Source organism: Dromaius novaehollandiae, chromosome 5 (genome assembly GCF_036370855.1).
Source record: "Dromaius novaehollandiae isolate bDroNov1 chromosome 5, bDroNov1.hap1, whole genome shotgun sequence".
NCBI lineage: Eukaryota > Metazoa > Chordata > Aves > Casuariiformes > Dromaiidae > Dromaius > Dromaius novaehollandiae.
In genome coordinates this window covers 68,252,387-68,271,745 of record NC_088102.1, presented here as the reverse complement: position 1 = coordinate 68,271,745, position 19,359 = coordinate 68,252,387, and the positions used below count along the sequence as shown (strand labels likewise).

Below are 19,359 nucleotides of genomic sequence, written 5' to 3'. Positions count from 1 at the left end.
AAGTATAATAGCTTTCATAATACTGCATGTTTTTCAAAAGAAAATTAAGTATCAGAGTCTGCCTTAATTTCCATTACAGCCATAAACAACACTATGTTCCAGTAACACTCTGAAATGCAACTCTCTCTCTCTTTCTTTTCTTTTCTTTTTTTTTTTTTTAAACAGGGTACAAAATCCAGGACTATTTTAGCCAAGATTTGTTAGCCAAGATTTCTAGATCCATTTTTGTAGAACAAGCACAAATGAACTTCGAAAAAAGACATGCTTACCTCTACTTTCTTGTGTTAATAACATAGTGAAGTGTCTCATAAAAATGTAAAGACAAAGACTGATTGGACCTTATACTGCTCCTGAATGTTATCAGCAGAAGCCTCATTCAATCACCTGCTGTATAACTCCCAGTATAAACAAGCTGTTTGCACAAATCAAAAGCCATTAATGTTGTGGAACATACTTGCACTTCTATTACTTCAAAGACTCTGTAGCTATACGCTCTATTACTGCTTCCTGTAAGGATTACTTCAAGACTTCAAGCCTATTCCTAGCCTTACATATTTCACACCTTGGCTCTTGACTTGCTTATCAAGTCCTTCCAGGAGGAATCAGATCACTCCATATACTTTGTTGTTGTGATTGCTACTTTTCTCAGGAAAAGTAACAAACAAACATTTCTTCTTGCTCTCTGCAATGACAGTGCATAGAAACACTGCTGTGAGAAATGTTGATTTTTTTTTCCTCACAAATTCTTCTACTGCCTTAAGCAAAAAGTTATCAATATTTTTTGTAATTTTACTGTTTTTTGCAACAGTACTGTTTAAAAGCATTGTGTCAAAACAAACAGAGGCACTTAGATTGTATGAATCTGTCTACACCAACCTTTCAGTTCAGATCAGGAGTGAGCTTGTAAAGTGAAACTCCCAAACATTCCCAGCTACCACGCTTTGGTCTGCACCATGGAGCAGTCTCAGAGTGCATGAAATGAGTATCTTCTGGATGAAAGGACAGCAGAAGAGGCACTCTGATGGATTTCAGTCTGCCAAACCAGACCAGAAGCCTGAAGAATGCCCAACACACACATAGTGTCAGCACTAGGTCCCTCAGTACCACCGTTCTGTCACACTGCTTACCAACATACACACAGCCAAATAGCAAAGATGTGACTTTAACAGATCAGAAAAAAGCAGGGAACTCTGCTTTATCAGGATACACTGTAATTTTCAGAGCTTACTAAATAAAGCTTTAAAAGTGGTTCTCTTTAGCAAATGAAGGAATATATAATTGTTTTCCTAAGAATCAAATCATTAAAATTATGTTTGAGTTACAAAGAAAGTTTCTTCCAAACTTTAAATCCATACTGATGGTATTCAGATTAGTTTCAAAAGGCCCATAAGAAGGGGTTCAACATCAGAACTAATCTCTCAATCCACTGAAAAAGGTGAAGTCATATGTGGTCTACACAGACACTCAGGATATATGAGAAAAGTATTTATGAAGGTCAACCAATCCCTTTACACCATCTCTTAAAATCTATCTCAGCTGAAGAGGAGGAGGAGATGCTTCATAACAGAGTTCATTACTTGAACTATTTTACACTAACAATCATTTTACTCAGTAGCTTTTCCTTTGAACATATGGTGGTAGGTTTTTTGTTTGGGATTTTTTGGTAGCAGGAAATAACACAGATAACCTGATTTTTTTTGAGCATGCACTATCTTTCTATACAGCTGACAGTACTAAGTAAAACTCCCACTCTAACACACACCTTTCTCTTCTTTGCATACTCTGTATACCATGCCAGTCCCTTTCTTTTTAAGATCATTTCTTTTCTGGAAACTCTCACTGATTTTATTCTTTCATGCACTAATACAGTAAACAGGAAAGGAGGGGATGATGGCCAGCAAGGGTCTCACGCAAGCCCTCGGGTTCTACTGCCCCTCAAAATGAGGCTTTTATCTGGTAACAAGGGCACCAAGGGAAAAGCATTTGGTCATCTACTCTCTTCTTCCCAGACAGCAGTACCATCCTGCAGTGAGATTTGCAGCCACAGTTTAAATAACAGGAAAAAAAAAAAAGACCTGTAAGCGGCTGAGTACAGGGTACAGCTGCTAACCCATTATAGGGTGAGGAGGAGTGAGTGGTCTGGCGCTTACTGTATTCACGCACAAGATCGGTAATTACTTCAATCCAACAATGAAACAAGTTTTGTGATACCTGAACACTGATTATAGCCTGGGTCAAGTCTAAAAGTATCTTGCAGTGTAGATGGTCTTAAGTCCTTAGACTAACTTTTTTTAAGCCCTCATTTACTGCTACTTCAAATCAGATATTGATCTGTTCTACCAGCCATTTTCAATACAAGGTTTTTGCTGAGACTGTATATCACTTGTTTAATTTTATAAGTGGAACTACATTAGCTAAAGGACAGAAAGCCATTCTGAATGATAAAGATTATGTTATATCTTGTTTTTAATTCTGACTGCTTCCCCAGCAATCACGGAAATTCAATTCATTGAACAGATTAATGTTAAGAGTAGGAAATGAGGATTACAAAATCAGTTTAAGATTAGGAGAATGCCAAGCTGCTTTCTTTTAAGACTTAAAAAAGTATGTCTATTCAAAAAACCCACACATTACACATCAGTGTTCCTCCTTTAACAAAATACAAATGACTCATTACTGTCAATTTTGTAGTAAAGAGCATAGACAATCGGAGTCTGGCTCTATTCAAGTTGTATGATAAACAAGCCCTGTCCTGCAATATCTGTATTCAGAAACATGTATTCCATTACTTGATTTTTTAAGCCAGCCCAGTTTTTCAATCAGACACATTAATCAACAAAAAAATTGGCCCACCTCATCAACATCAATGGGGGAAATAAATTAGACATAAAACACAGTTTGAAAGTAAAAACAAGAACTAGACATGTATTTTTCTCGGGGCAGGGAACGACAGCTCCCAGGTTAGAAATAAGAAAAAAATATCCAGCTGCCTAGAGCAAACACTCCAGTCCATGCACTGTCGTAACTGGTGGCTAGGCCCCAGACTGAGGAGACCTAGTGAGTGATGAGCCTCATCCACCAGTCCTAGCCAACAGACCAGGCTCTTCTGCCTCAAAAAGAGAAGGACTTTGTGCCTTCATAACCAAAAGCTTCCTGGCCCAAGCCACGCTGCATGCTACCCAGCGAGTCACAGCGCAGTGCAGTTGGGCAGCTCTGCAGCTTGCTCTAGGCTAACCCCGACACACTAAGCACCTCTCTGAGGCCCTTTTTGCACCCATCTCCAACAGATCTGCAACAGAACTGAGCCCAGCAAGCACCTTGTGGGAGACAGACAACACCAGGTGGCAAGTAATCACCATCTTTTCAGTACAGAGCATAATAGAGGACGAAGCAATGGGAGCTAAGGGATTAACAGCAGAGGAATCTGGATACCCACATAGGGTTATCTGTCCTGTATTGTGTGTTAATTACCATATATTTAAAGAGAGTCAGTCAGGGCTAAACATATGAAGTCCACCATTAGTGACCTCAAGTCCAAATAAGGCTTCCAAAACCATGAGCCTCTTTCCCTTCACTGTATACTGACTGCAGACACCCATGTACAGAAGCTGTGAGCTTGAGTCAAATTTAACCTACAGTAAAAGCTTCTAGGTTTTTTTTCGTTTGATTTAAACCATGGCAGTATTTCTCCCAATTCCGTCAATTTAAACTAGTCCGCTATCTGCTATTAGTTCAAGCACAACAACGAGACAGTAAAGAATAACTATAGCATTACTATTTTGCTGGTATTTGACTCCCTAAATATCACCTGCAGCAAGCAAATCTACTACTCGAAAAGAATGATGAGAGACAGAAGACCACGTTCCACAGCAATATGCCCACCATTTAAAATGTGCATCACAACGAACTACGTTATTTTTAACAGGTACACTGAGATATACACACTTACCCATAGCCAATATGCCAGTATCCCACAGTGCAACTGAATTTCAGAACTAATAATTTGCCTAATAAGCACAAGGCACCTTTCTCTACATTTCAAAACAAAATAAGGAATGTGTTTTACATAAAAAATAACATCTTTGTATTTAACTTCATATTCATAACCTGGACAAGCTGATGTATAACAGCAATAATAATTTTACTTTATATGATTTTCTATCTACATTATATGAATTAGACAGTCTTTCATTTCCAGATAATAGCTGAAACTTCACCTTCCATTCCTGAAGGGAGGGAGAGACAGATATGCCATGAGAACCACTCATAACAGAGCATCCCAGAGGGAATTTAACAAAATGTGCCTTTTGAAATACTCCTGAATTATTTAGACACTTGTAATACAGAAATAACTTTTTTTCTGATTCCAAGATCAATTGTAACTTCATTCTACGACTACCATAGATTTTACATCTGACCCAGCAGTACAATTTAGGAAGTAGGAGCTTAACATTTTCTCTTAAGAGCGGAAGAGGTAGACAACAGATCAAGAGGATGTTCGATCCTACAGGGTTCACTGGGCCATCATTTATCTGAAACATTAGTATTTCCCCAAAGTTGCATAAACCATGAGCAAAACAGAAGAAATTGGGAGACAAAATCCCAGTATGTGAGGAAGTAATGGAAATCCTGACAGAAGTATAACATGATGTTAAAGGGTAAAAGCCTCCTTTGCACAAGTTTTGCTACCTGTTTTAAGGGGAAATCACGAGTCACAGTTGGCTCAAATCTTAAACTGCTGTTATTAAGGACACTGCCATGATAATTCAGGGAAAAAGCTCACCTCTAACTGCTTCTGAGTACCTTTTTTTTTTTTTTTTTTAAATCACCTGCCATTTACAGAGTGGCAGGCAGCCAACAATATTCTCAATAGAACTCTACAGCCGCTCATAGCTTGCAACTCATCTTATTTTCTATCTCTGCATAGCACAATGCAGTATCAACTGAGTCTCTCCCATGCCTCAACTAGCAATTTATTATATCAATCTTAAGTGTTTAAAAATTAACATAAAAATCCCTATTCAGATTCCCTTAAAAAGAAGGTAAGCACACACAGCACTGTCTTACAACAATGGAGTTACTCACATATCTATTTTAAACAGCTACAGCTGGAACAAAAGCAGCTTGGATGCAGAATATATTCAAAAGTTATTTACAACCAGGTGGAACAGAGATCTATCTTCCCTCTTGCAGCACTACACACACAAAAAAAAAGACAAAATGTCTGTAATACATTAAATTTAGCAGGGATGTGCTCAATAAAGAAGGCTGATTTATTAAACTGAGGTGGCCCCATTGCCACATGATAGTCTTTGATTTACATTGCTTCTAACTCCCAGCTGGCAATGAAGCTTACCAGCTCCCATTTTGTCCAGGTCATAAAGACTCCAGATTGTAGACAGCATGGAACAGAAAACACCCCTGGACTGCAGTCTAGCCTCCCAGGAGAAGGCAAGAGAAAGCAGTGAGTATTACGGCAATTGAAATATAATGTCCCAGTGATTAAGAGAGAATCTGAAGAGCAGATAGCTAAAGGGGAAAAAAAGTACATAGGAAGCAAGAAGCTTGTGAGACTGCGGGGCTTGCTGACCTATTACAGATCTCAGAAAGGTCTCCAGGGTAAAGATGCTGCAGAAAGGCTAAATGACGACTTAATCTTCAGAGTATACTGAAGAATTATTTACTGAAGACATACTCTTTTGAGGCAAAGACGAAATACCGTCAGGTTGAGATATCAGTAGAGGACATGCTGGAACAAACTGATCATTAAAGCGGCGAGTCAGCAACACCAGATGGTTATGTTTTCTGAGAGGATTTTAACACAGTGGTAGGTTTTAATGACTGCACCTTCGCAGTCCAGACACCTGATTCTTGAGAGCCAGAGGGCAGTAAACAGTGCCAGAAGCACTAGGGTGATCTGGGGAATCACAGACATATAATCTTTGGTTCAGTTTAGCATTTCATACAAATTATATCAGAACTAAATATACACAGGAATGTAACTTTCCAGCAGCCAAATCACTCTAGTACTTGAATATCTTATCATCTCCGAGATAGACTCATTGTATTTGCAAATATTATTTGCAACTGAGCCGCAAGGGAACGATGAACACATTGTTACTGCAAACATAAGCTGCAGCTCCTACTGTAACAACTCCCAAAGACAAACTACATTGTGTTGTAAGAGAAAAATTGTTTTCATTTCATTTAATTCTGATATATACACATACACAACCACATACACTACTTTTTATAGCATGCATGAAGGAGAAAGGATATTATATAGGAAGGTTATATATATCTTTTCAGTCAAATAGCAATGGAGGACTCCTACCTTTAGATTACATTCTGCAAAAAAAAGAAAACCCCACAGCCAGATAATATTTTATGCAAATAGAAATTCTACTCAAAATTTTATGAACTTCCAGGCTGAAAAAATATTCAGTGAATGAAATCTGCCTGTGTTTAGAGCCTCCTTCCATCACATAATTCTTATCCTGAAGAAAAGCACAAACACGAGGCCAAGAAAGGTTTCCATACTCTGCATCTCTGCGTGTAATTCTCTATATATGCTATACTAATAAACAATTTTAAGTGCATACTATATTTACATCAAACAACCTGATAAATATACAGTTTGCCACTGAAGCTTACAACTCTCCAGCTCTCTTGTTAAATGTGATCAGACTCAGATCAATAACCTTCAACCAAGACAGTGCATACCTCACAGTTTGCCAAGGAACACTGGGCTGTTGCAGACCTGTATGCACAATAAATCTCAAATGCAAAAGCCTAAAGAAAAATCTACTACAAAAATATTGACTCCAACCAAACGGCACTTAACTGAACCGATTTGTAATTAATTTTAATACTGGTATTTTAGCTTAACATCACTATCACTGCACATATGGATAGTGTCTTAAAAGGAGCCTCAACTCAAGCCATGAACACTTTTTACATGTGATAAGCAAGACTAGATTATGGCCACCAAAGAAGTGGAAGCTCAAATTCACTAAGAAGCAAAGATCAGAAAAGTAAATAATCAAGCTATACACTTCTACACTGGACACAATTACTGAGCAGCCTTTGGATACAGCATGAAGCAGACACAAAAATAAGAATGGGCTCAATCTCAGCTATGTATCTTACTAAAGACAAAACCTGATATAGCCAGCATATTAAAATACAACATCAAATAAGGGAGAAGCCTTTTTTGGGGGGGGGGGGGGGAGGAGGAAGATGGAGGGTAGGGTGGTAGAGGAACTCTGAATAAGCTGTGCCTATTGTGGGATTCAGCTAGATGTGATATTGATGGTTTTCAAAGATTCACAGACGCTAGAAACTGAGACTTCTTTACAAACAGCCTGTTACCAGTTAAAAATGGAAAAAGTTTATTCATTCCGGTAGCCTTTAAGTTTTCATTCAGAAGCTCGGTCAACCTATTTTACTGTTACATTACTATATACGGCACACTCAGCAAAGATTAAACATAACTGCACAGGCTCAAAATGTATTTCTGGAAAAATAAGCTTAACCACTGACAGGTGTTTCACAGTTAAGGCAATAAAGTCCTAATTACAGGGTTTTCTGTATAACCTCAAACAATCTTTTGAAGTTAAATACTTTGCCCAGAATACTGCTTCCAGTAGATATCTGAAAAATGACAGTATCATAGTCTGTCACTGCAGTGTATGTTAACAGGACCATTCTCTGTATAATACATATTATTCCTTATTCTATACCAATGCCCTATATACAGCTAAAGAAGTTCTCTTTTAAAATAGAAAGAGAAGTAAAAAGTGGATTGGTTTGATTATGTATGACACTTACGTAGGAGATTTTTGCTGTTAATTCAAAAATGTCATGAATTAATCCTATAATATAGTCCGGACTAACCTATGAAAAGCAAAAGGAGATACTATACTAATATGCAGCATGTCTTGTAGTAGAAACTTCATTGCAAAAGTGGTAGCCCAGAAAAAAGCAGCAAAACACTTTTATTCTGCCAGATACTGATACTCCTGCTGGAAAAAGGAACTGTAAATATTACAGTGAAACTAGATTAGTTATGCTAAACTTGTACAATTAGGCTTGTAAATCAACAGTGCTTTGGACCATTTAGCATTATTCCCACCTAAGCACTACAACTTCCTCTATGGAAGCCATTCTCATGTATCCTGCAATAATCATTCACCATTTACAACCTTTAACTGTAGGCAATGGCTTTATCTCCTCCTTGTAGTCATTTTCTAGTAATCGGCCAGATTCGGACACAAGTCAGCAGCTGTCTCTGCAGTATTATACCCCAACAAACAGCCACAGTGAAGCAGAAAGACAGTGCAGACAAATGCAATACATATGATCAGGAAGTGTTTGCGTAACTTAAAGCATGGATAGAAAAAAAATTCAGGCTCTCACCTTAGATTTACCATCTCAGATTGCATTTCAATGCCTCACAGGCAATCTGTCACCATACTGAAATATCCTGGTTTAACGAACTTAGTAACCCATGCATGAAAATGAAAATAGTCACCTCTTGTGCTTCAGGATTGTTTCCATTTGGCTTGATTTTGTTTTATAAAATTAATAACAAACTTCTGAACAAACTTGATTTTCCTGCCAAATTCACAGTGATATTTTTCTTACTTTCTCTTCTGTCTCAACATACTATAACCCAACCATACTTCTATGAAGCTCACTGTTTATTATATGTGGTTATTACCCAAAACCAAGACAATCATTTTTCTCCTGACAATCACAACAGAATTTCAGGTTATCTTTGGAATACTTCCCTTTATCTTCTTAAGAGATTTTTGTCTCCAGGTGAGCTTTTTCTACTCAAGAGAAACTTGGAGGCATATTGCTGTTTGAAACAAGTATCAAATTTCAAAGTAACAGGTAATGACTTCAGAAGCTGAGAACACCAATCTGTATATACAGACCATAACAGAATACCTCAGAATATTTTAACACAAAGATGGCAAATTGTGCGTACGAGCATGTGGAGAGGAAAGAGGAAAAATTACACAAACTGTTTCTCCATAGGAGTGCTGACAGAATGTCTGCACCCTTTATTTACGCTTCTGTACAGAGAATAGGTCTTATCTCTGTAACTAGTGAGTTACTATTTCATGTGCAGATTTATCACCTTTGCCATTTCTCTGTTACTAAGTCTATATTTCTAAACAGGAACATCTATGAATTTCTAAGACTGTGAGAAACCTGATACATAAGTACTCACTACCCAGAGAAGTCTTACCTGCTACCAAGGATTGGCTCCCCAGAGGCTCCTAAAGCAGAATAGTCCATGCCATAGAAATTCAGCCCTAGAAGTATTTTATTCCTCCATTTTGAATCGGGATCCAGCACCTGAACACAGGCTCGTACCCATGGAAGAGGGGAATTCGGACCAGGTCTGTTGGGTTAGCAAAAAAAACAAAACAGGCTGTCAGAAAGAGTTCACATTAATTCTCATCAGCTTTCTCTTTTTAACTAGTGTAATTGTAGAGAGCAAAGTGCAGCACACCAAAAAGAGCGAAGGTTAATCCATGCTCCTATGATGATTAAATGTATATTTATCAGTGGCTTGAATTGCTGATGCACAAAACATGCTGCCTCACTCTTCAGTTGACTTCATGATCCATTTCTAAGGTGAAAGAATATGAGTCTTCTTCCAGTAAGGTAAGAACAGGTTTCCACCTAACAGGTTTTCTGTATCACTGGGTCTGGCATAGCTCCCACAAGAGAATTCAAAACACTATAAATTCAGTCATTCTCCATGCTGTAACCTAACTTAACACAATGGGACAAAATCCACCATATACTTACAGAAAGAACAAAAAAAAAAAAAGCAGGTTTCAATGATTACTTAGCATTTGTACAGTTTATTTCCGGACAAAAACCTAGATGGGCAATTACCTGACAAGAAAAGCCATGTTTATAAAGAAATGAGTACAGCCAGAATACACAGAGGGGATATTATGTTCTCTCCCTCCCTAGGTTCATGGGAAAGGAAAACAGGCTTCCTTGCAAACACTCAGTAGCATAATAAAAGGAAAAGCATACTCCAGTCTCATAAATATCAGCATCTTTTACTCTCTGCTATTTATCTGCCTCAAAGCATTCTGGATATACGTGCCATTAAAACTCAACATGCTAATGTAGTACAGAATTTTATGGGAAATTATGTTTATACTTAAAAGCAACAATTTTGTGAGAAAACATATGTATTATCCTGTATTTCATATATTCAGACCAAACAAAGCAAATTCAAGCATAACAGATTTGAATTCTTTTTTCAAAACCAGTCTGAAACTAAAAGCATTACACCTCACAAACTACGTTTATTTCACATACAGTGGGTGCGTTACCTGAAAACTGCCTCCATCTCCCTTTCAAGTACAGGAAGATTAGCAGCTCAAGTTCAGATCTAAGTAACCTAACACACCAGTGAAAGTATAAAGGATATGATTGTACCATAGTAGAATCTGTGATTTTAGCAAGGCATAAAGCACAGTGCAGCTTCACCCACAGGAAAGACACAGAGAAAGCCTATTAGAGATTTGTATCTCAGAACACATCCAGGGTTCCAGATGGGTTTGTACAACCTGCACTAAAGCTCATATCATCTTATCTTCATAGATGTCAATGTTACTTAAAAGAAGGTTAAACTGTGTATTATATATAATGTTTATGCCTCAATCACTCCTCTGATTGCAATGTAGATGGATCCTAACATACAAATCTCAGACTTTTTCAAACAAATTCACTTGCCATTCTAGCAAAATTTCACTTTGAGTTAAAATCCTGACTTGTGAATGTTTGACCTTGAGACCCACCTAAAAACAAAGAAAAAATGAAGCACTGTAATATATATCCACTGAACCGATCTGTTATTTTAGTCAATATAGATGCATTCCTAAGTGGTCAATTTCATTAATACACACAGAAGATGATGCAACACTAATGTACCTAAAAAAGTACGTTTTAAGACAACAGTCTTGGCATTTTGTGTTCAGCTGAAGGTAAATGTTAGTCCAAGATTCACAGCAGAGTTATCATGGTCACTGCAATAAAGATTAATGTTGTTGATATCTTTCCCCTCATATTTCAAAGCCATAAGCAATTTGGCTAGGAATGGAACATATTCCAGCAGGAAAGACTGACAAAAAGCTCTTCTAGTTTCAGTACACATTACTATCTATATGTTTGCTTTTCTCCTAGGGCACTAGACTTGAAGATCTACAGACAGGGCCTGGTGGGACATAGGAAGGAATTATATGAAGTCTTTTCAGAAGAGACAGATTTTCCTTCTGTTAAACCTGTCTAGATGTTATCAACAAGCTAATATACTAAAGATGACAGAGCGCCTAGTGATACAGTACACATGAAAGTGATGGCGTTTCCAAAGCTGCCAGTTCATGACAACCATTAATTGTGGACAGCCACTTTGAAGCAAGATGCACAGAATCTCCCAGGAATTCCAGAAGCGTAGTGTTCTTTGCAGTTTGAAGGTGGAATAAACTGTGTTTTTGGAAAAATGGTAACATTACGGTCTCAGTGGAGTTTAAGCACTCATCACCTCTGCTGCCATCCCACTTTTACACAGTTAAAAATATAGAGCTGCAGGAAATGAACGTTTACATACAAGATTAGGTTTTGTGTTATTTTTCAGTCAGATCAGTTCCCTGATCTGGATCACTGAGCTGCTGCACAAACAGCTTTACCAGACAAGGGAGGGACTAGCAGAAGAATGGAAAAACATGTTTAGGCATGTCTACATTAGCAGAGCTGCCAAAAGGCAGTCCACTGTCTCAAGATGGAACAGACAAATGAAGCTGTCAATTGTGCTTAAAAGCCAAGTTTTCCCAGAAGGATATGTACTGGATTATTCATACACCTATCACACAAAACTGTGCCAAATAACTAAAAACTCAAAAACCTTGCCGGGGGGGGGGGAAGTGTCAAAGTACCAGGAGAAAGCATGATTCTTTAATTCAAGTGCAAAGCAGTTCACAACATCTGGCTGCCAAATCTACATGGCAGTTAAATACTGTTTCAAGTTCTTGACTGGTTTAAGGAAAAAAACTTACAATCTTAAAATCTTAAGTACTAATCCCCAAATTTCATATTTGATGCACTGAAAACAAACTGTCCACTTTACCAAAAAATCAACTCATATTGTAGATTTAATAGCAACATAACCAGAAATTGGTTCCTTCAGCATGCTTTTGCTAATGTTAGAATCTTACCGTTGTGGTGTTGAATAGTCATATGTCATGAGACTGAAGCTGTCTATTGCTGATACCAACCGATCAAATTCTTTCTTCGTGAACATTCCTGGCTGGTTAGTCCTTTTAAAACAAAACAACACAAAAGAAAGAGAAATTATTATATAACCTAGCTTGCTCTGTCCTTTGGGTTGCATTCCACTGGATCACAAAAACAAACAAGCAAGCAAACATCTTTCACTGTGATGTGGAAAAAGAGACATTTCAGTACCATCCTTAAAATAAATCTATAAGGAAAAAAAAAAAATTCAACGCTACTATGCTGCCAGTGAGAGAAATCAGACTTGAGATTGAGAAATTAGCATTGCCAGTATGGATATAATAGTGACTGTCAGGGCTGTGTGCTAATCAAATTGCCTTATGCAGCAATCAACTGAACTCTAAAGGCCTCTGCAAAACCTTTAATTGCCCAGCCTGTCAAACTGTTCTCGTTTCTTTTAAGACGAAGTAGCTGAGCCATACTGGGTAGGGCTGTTGATACAAAGACATAAACCAAAGGTAATTTTTTCATTTCTCTGAAGGAAAGGTAATTTCAGCTTGTACTGTACTTGAGATTCTAACAGGTAAACGATACATTAGTTTCCTTTCATTCACTGCTAAAGAAGTCCTATAAAAGAAGAACACTAATACAATTTCAAGCTTTCAGTGAAAGACTATACGACTGTGTTTCCTCTACACAAATCCCCATTTTTTCTTTTTTGTTTGGGGGCTAGGGCGGAAAGGAGGAGGAGAAGTAGTAGTAGGGAAGGAGAACTTCTACAGCCGTGCATGCCACTAACAGTAATGAGATACAGCAAAGTAACTACCAGTTTCCGAGAACTGGCTTAAGATTTCAAGTCATCTGAAAGCATTCAGCAAGGTATGCTGCTTGAAGAAGCAATGCCCATTTTTCTTTTGAGCGCTAATCCTTTTTTACATCAGCCTACGCAGGAGCACAAATATATATGCTTACCACATGTTCTCATTTTTCAAACAATGGTTCATTACTGTATGTAAGGAAGACTGAAACCTGTCAGCCTTTGAAGAGGGCTCCAAAGAGGAAGACAGTGATAAAGGAGGGGAAATTCTACAGGTTGATTTTCTTGAATCTTGGTGGAAATCGGAGACTAGTATTCTATACTCACTCTGAGAAAACTCCTTCTAATGAGCCAGAGGAAAATCTAGTTATGCCTTCATATTTTTGCATGAAAACTTGAACACAATCTCGCTTGCACCTTTTTTGTCCTTTCTTTTCTCATTTATGAAATCTAGCACTGGGTTCAATAGCTACCCTAGCTTCATGGGCGAAGTGGTATCTTTTTGATGGTTTTGGACCTGTAGAAACTCCTGACTTCAGCCATTCCAACTCAGGGACAACAGCTGCACACAAGTTGCTGGAAAACACAAACTGTTTCAAAGAGAATGCGTAGCACCAAACTAGCAGCACACATAGCACAGCAGGGAACACAACAAAAGCTAAATCACATTGCAAAGATGGGACTGAACTAAAGAGAAGGAGAAGCTGCTGCAAGAACCATGTCCTCTGCCAGAAGGCTCCTGAGCATCTAAGATGGGACAGACAGGAAGTGCAAGGATTCATAGGGGAACACTACAAAGAAAAAAGTGTGGTTTAACACTCACAAATCCTGTGGTGCTAATAAGCCATTCTAAGACTTGGAGGATTGCATAAGACTCCTCTAGAGGGCTGAAGACAGACTGAAGAATACAGAACTTGCCGGTAGTATCTACTACCACTACTTCATCTAGAAATTAGCAGGCATCTCCTGCCTAGACAAACTACACATGAAGACCATCCACATTCCACAGCAACTGGGTGAAAAAAAAAAGGGGGGGGGGGGAGATTCCCAGTGACAAATGCAAGTAATAAACTGAAAAATCACTTATTTTGACCCTTATTGCTTTGCATCAGTGTCTAAATTCCACATCCAACAATATGTTAGACGAATGGATATGAATGGATCAGCAGAGCATAACAGCATTCACTTACTGGTTTACAAGGACACTTTCTGTTCCATCACATTAGGAAAGAAGTTAATAGAATACAGGTTATGAAGTGTTGCAAAATAAATCATTTAACCTGTCTGTCATGTTATAAGGGAGCTAAGCATGAATGACATTGGCAAGTCAGGTCAATGAACCTGACCATATACACTTTGGCTTACATAGCTCTAGTATGTATGAAGCATAGTGGTGTTCTGGCATTCTCAAGTTTTCAGAATCAATGATTTACTTGTCATATTAAGCTGAAAACCAATCCCTCTCCTTCTAAGGTTTCATGTACAAATTGAAAACATAAGTCTTCACTTCTGGAACCCATCCACATTTTTTTTTGATAGTTATCTGCGTGTCATTTACTGCAATTGCAAATTACAACTGTTCTACAAAAAGAAAATGAAGGGCATCTTTGAAACTATGTCATGGCAACCTAGATGCCCACAGGCAAAGCAATTCCCCAATGCAAACCCCAGCAAAACACATTTTCCGTAAATTGATTTTGATTACTCATGAGGGGAAATGCATAAAAAGTAATTATATTGTGCATTAGATACTACAGCAAGTTGGACTGCTTTACAGATTAAGCAGGGTAATATTTTAATGAAACTCTGACAAGCAACTTGCCCTCTACACCCAATTTTCACATATACTGCCAAGGAATTAGAACAAAATCAGGTTAAAATGGATATTGGATATCATTTTCTCCAAAGCAAGCTTGCAATTGAACTCCTTCAACTAAAAAGGAATACCATCTGAGAAGCAAGGGCATGAATTTCCAACTTGGACCAAATCTGGCAGCAATAAATATGCCTCGTCCAATCATGGAGGGAGTTAAAATACCGCTGTTCTTAAAAAGTGAGCATCTCCCACCAGTTCAGTCATCACTGGTCAATTCTTCTCTAGTCAAGCACTTTCAGAAACTGTCTGCTGGTGCAAAAACAAGATTTCTTAGACTCATGCCATGAGTCATTCAAAAGAACAGGCACTCGAGGATTAAAAAAAAATTTTTTTTTGTATTGTTATTATGCCTCCAATTTGAGGCTTTCCAGTCATTCTGATACTTAAATTAATCCTAAAGTCAATTCAAAGGCAGATACATGCTACTGAGTATGTAGCTGCAAAAGCCAGTACAGAAAAAGTAAAGAGACTTGGCACAGAGTATGCGACAGAAGTCCAAGAGAATAGAAGTTCCCAAGTCTTAGCCAAAAGCCTGCCATTCTCCTATGCCCTGAACGTTTCCAAAATCTTCAGTGAAGTGGCAGACACTCCATCAGTATTTATCAGCAGTATACAGTGTATATGTATACAATATACATACTAAAGACAGCTTGTTATTAAGTTGTCAGATGACTAAAACCTTGGTCATTTAATCTGCTCACCATCACAGCTCTGAAGGGGCAGAAGCCAGGTGTTCATGCATGAATAATAAGAAAAGCAGATTATTTGAGCTCTTGAAAATCTCTTTGCATGGAATTAACCCTGATCTCTGAACCGCTTCATTTGCTTTATCTTTGAGTTCACCTGAAGACACAGTTCAGATACTACACTCATCTGGAGCCTAACAAAATGTATTGGTTTAAAGAGCAAAGTTGAGCACTGAATATGAGAGAAATCTGCCTTGCAGAGAAACCTGCTCCTACTGCCCTGTAAATATATTGTAATCATGCAACATGCATTATAAACATGAAAAAAATTCAGATTCAAGAAAAAGTTTAAAAGAGGAAGAGGTACTCTTTTTATGTTAGCTTAGAAAAATCATAAAAAGGATTTAGTATAAGAGCTAGACACCTCATATACATATTTGCATTCGTATTTCTCTGTCAACACATCTAGCAAATGTTGTTCAGTTTCCTTAACGTTATGCTCAGATGCACTAGAGCAGTCTTACTTAATTCTTGTACCAATTGTTCAACATAGTTAACTCTAAAACTTATTAAGTACTAACAAAAAAACCCCAGTTATGTAGCTTTGGAAATGGCCACTTACTCTAGACCAAATTTGCATGTATATGGACTGCAAAAGTCACTCTAAGAAGAGAAATTCACCACCAAGATGACATTTATGGCACTTCAGTAACTGCAACCGCACAGTTATCACACAAAGCCACCCACCCACACCAGCAGCAAACCAAAAACCCCTCTGAACCTGCATATGTAATACATCACTCCTTTCAGCTGAGGTCTAGATATAATGTCCATCATGACAGATAGAACGTTATTCCCAGGTGCTTGATGAACTTGCAAAGAGAGAGAAAGGAACAACTGTTCCCCTGAGAACCTCGGTTTTATTTGAACATATTCCCTTCATTTTATCAGTATTTTTCCAATGGTAGATTGCTATGTACATATACATATGGCAGACTGCTATACACATATATGTACACACATACACAGAAACTATTATATGGACAGTCAACATCACAGAAGAAAAAGCCACCTGTCTTCCTTGGCATTTCTGCGTACACAGCTCAGATTACATGGCCCCTTTCTGCTATTCTACCCTTACTGCTTCTCAAGTAAGTGCAGGGTAGTTTGTTTCATAGCTTAGAATGCCTCTTACCTGACTCTTCTAAAGAGCACATAGCCATAGGTATCACAATTTCCACTAGTTCTTTACTGATAAGTATTTCTATAAGGTTTTGACTTAGTAGTTTTTCATACCAAAAGACTGGAAAAAATACTTCGGTATCTCAACCATGCAAGCCACTTTCATTTGCTTTCAAATGAATCCACATTCTCAGTTACTTCCTGTCTCACTCTGATTACTCCCAAATAAAATAAGATAAGTAGAAAAAGGTCTTGTAACTGCCTGTGATTCCCTGCAAGTTTGAATCGCATTCTTGTTTGGTTACATCACCTTCCCCTCCCTTGTTTAAGATTTTTTTTCCCCCGTATCCTCACATCTTTGAATAGCCCTTCATAAAGGAAAGCTGACTGATTTTCTTTTTGTTGTTGTTTGCTGTATATACTTATTTCAGAAGTCAGCTACTCAATAATGGCTTCATTTTCTTTTCATGTATAATTCTCTATTCTCTCTGTAAGGGTAGCTCTTTGCAAATCTTCTCTCCTCCTCTTTCAGCGATTATTGGTTTTCATAGCTCCTCGCAGTTAGCTGTACTAAAGTATAATGGTATTGCATTTTATGAACACAGACCACGGAATTCGGTTAGTTCATGATCACCAATTATAAATTCACTGCTTCCTCCTACATCCAGTCTGTTCTACACCAAACAGCAGAAAGAGCTAAAACATCTACCCTGTGGATCATGCAATTGTAGGCATTGATAATGAGGTAGCCAAATGCATAAGCAAGCTAAATATCCTAAACCATTTTCTTTTCAGGAAAAATCCTCTTGGCAGTTCTGCAACTATCCTATGTAATTGTAGGTGCACCAGAATTCTGGGAAGATGGCAGCTCACTGAAGTAGTTCTCCACTATCAATATTTAGAAAGTAGTTCTGTGACCAGCAGGATTAATGAAGCCTAGTTTCCCACGGATGTTTTGTGACTAGATTCCCTGACATCTTAGAAACTCTCCATTTACAATGACTTCTCACAGCTGGGTCTCAGGGAAAAAGATAGGTCTTCATCTGTTCAGCTGCCTATTTTCATGAAGTGAACCAGGGACCTGACTATTAAGAACTGCATGCCAACGTCAATTTTATTTGAAACTGACCAAGCGGTAAAAAAGCTTCTGTGGATGGACAAAGAACAGGACAGACAGAGCTTACAGACACCTTGTTTTCTTCAGAAATCAGGCAAAAAATAGACCTAATCTGCACTTGCAATAGTATTGGATGAAGCAGGCAAGTCAACACCAGGACCTTGACACAATTCTGCTGTTTTGAGCCATGAACAATAATTACAAATGTAATCCTAGCTGTCAGAAAAGAACGTGATCATACTGAATGATTAAGTGAAAAGAAAGATTTTCAGACAGATGAAAACAGATTTAATACATAGTGTGGGCTGAATTCCATGCAGTTGGTTGGAGATTTTAAAGCAGCACCGCATGATCTTCATCTTTGACCTCTTTCCCTCAGTGAGCACATCCTTGCAGACAATATATCAAGGCTTTTACAGAGATGCATGCTACCCAGTAAGCATTTCAGAAAATGTGCATGCTTAGTATTCAAATAAGTTCACATGCATTTGTAATATAGCATTCTTTTGCCTTTTCTAAGGGCAAAATGTTTCAGGAGCTGAAGAGCTGCATACAACAATATGCCCAAAAGCTCAATTAAGTCAGAGCTCAAATACAGTACCCGATTCTGTGGCCTGCACACCCAGACCAGTACAACACAAGCGGGACTGTACACTGCAAAACCAAAAACGTTAGTTCACCGAACCATAGTTCGGAAGTCAGTCCATTGTGGGAGAAAAAACACCACAAATTTCATGTTAATATAAATTTCTTCCCTTGTTTACACTCTGTATGCAAGTCCCATTCCTCTTAAAATGGAAAGAAAAAAATCAAACTGAAAGTTAACTCCATAAAACTACTTTAATCATCACTGCTCGATATGCTCCTCCAGTCCTGGCTTTTCATCTAATTCTCCTTTCAGAACACTCCCAATTTTACACACAAAAAGTTTTGAGACAAAGGAGAAACCAAAGCAGGTTCCTTCCCCTCTCAGCCAACGCCCCGTCTTCCTAACATCTCCAAACCATGTTTTGCTCATGTAACATAACAGACTACCTTACTAGTAATGAACAAGCCAGAGAAACTTCATCCCAGCAGATGAAAATTTTTAAAAGATATGCAAGTGAAAAAGGGGAACTCTGATTGGAAAAAAAAGCCCAGCAGTTAATTTCTAATGAGTGGAAACAGTCTGAAAATCGCAAGATAATTATGCAAGTGAAAAGCACAGAACACTGTACCACATTTCTTACTGCATGGTTTGCACAAGATAACAACATTAGCTAGAGTGTGGATGAGTTAGAGTGAGTTAAGAGTCTGGATTTACAGGTTCCCAACAGAAGCTGACATACAGTAACTCACAGAAAGGTCTTAAGAGAGTTGAGCATGTGATGTCAGAAAATTGAGATCTGAAGGAACACTGGCAACCTACAAG

General features: G+C 38.1%; 1 protein-coding gene across 2 annotated transcripts in view; it reads right to left on the bottom strand.

The window, feature by feature from the left end:
• Window positions 1–19,359, bottom strand: part of CHID1 (chitinase domain containing 1) — a 118,281-nt gene that overhangs the window by 62,202 nt on the left and 36,720 nt on the right. For both annotated transcript variants that reach the window (XM_064513170.1, XM_026108266.2), the window contains exons 9-10: window positions 12,252–12,353; window positions 9,260–9,415 (exon numbers count right to left, since the gene is read on the bottom strand). In XM_064513170.1, coding sequence (XP_064369240.1) covers window positions 9,260–9,415; window positions 12,252–12,353 — 258 coding nt within the window. The remainder of the gene's footprint in view (window positions 1–9,259; window positions 9,416–12,251; window positions 12,354–19,359) is intronic.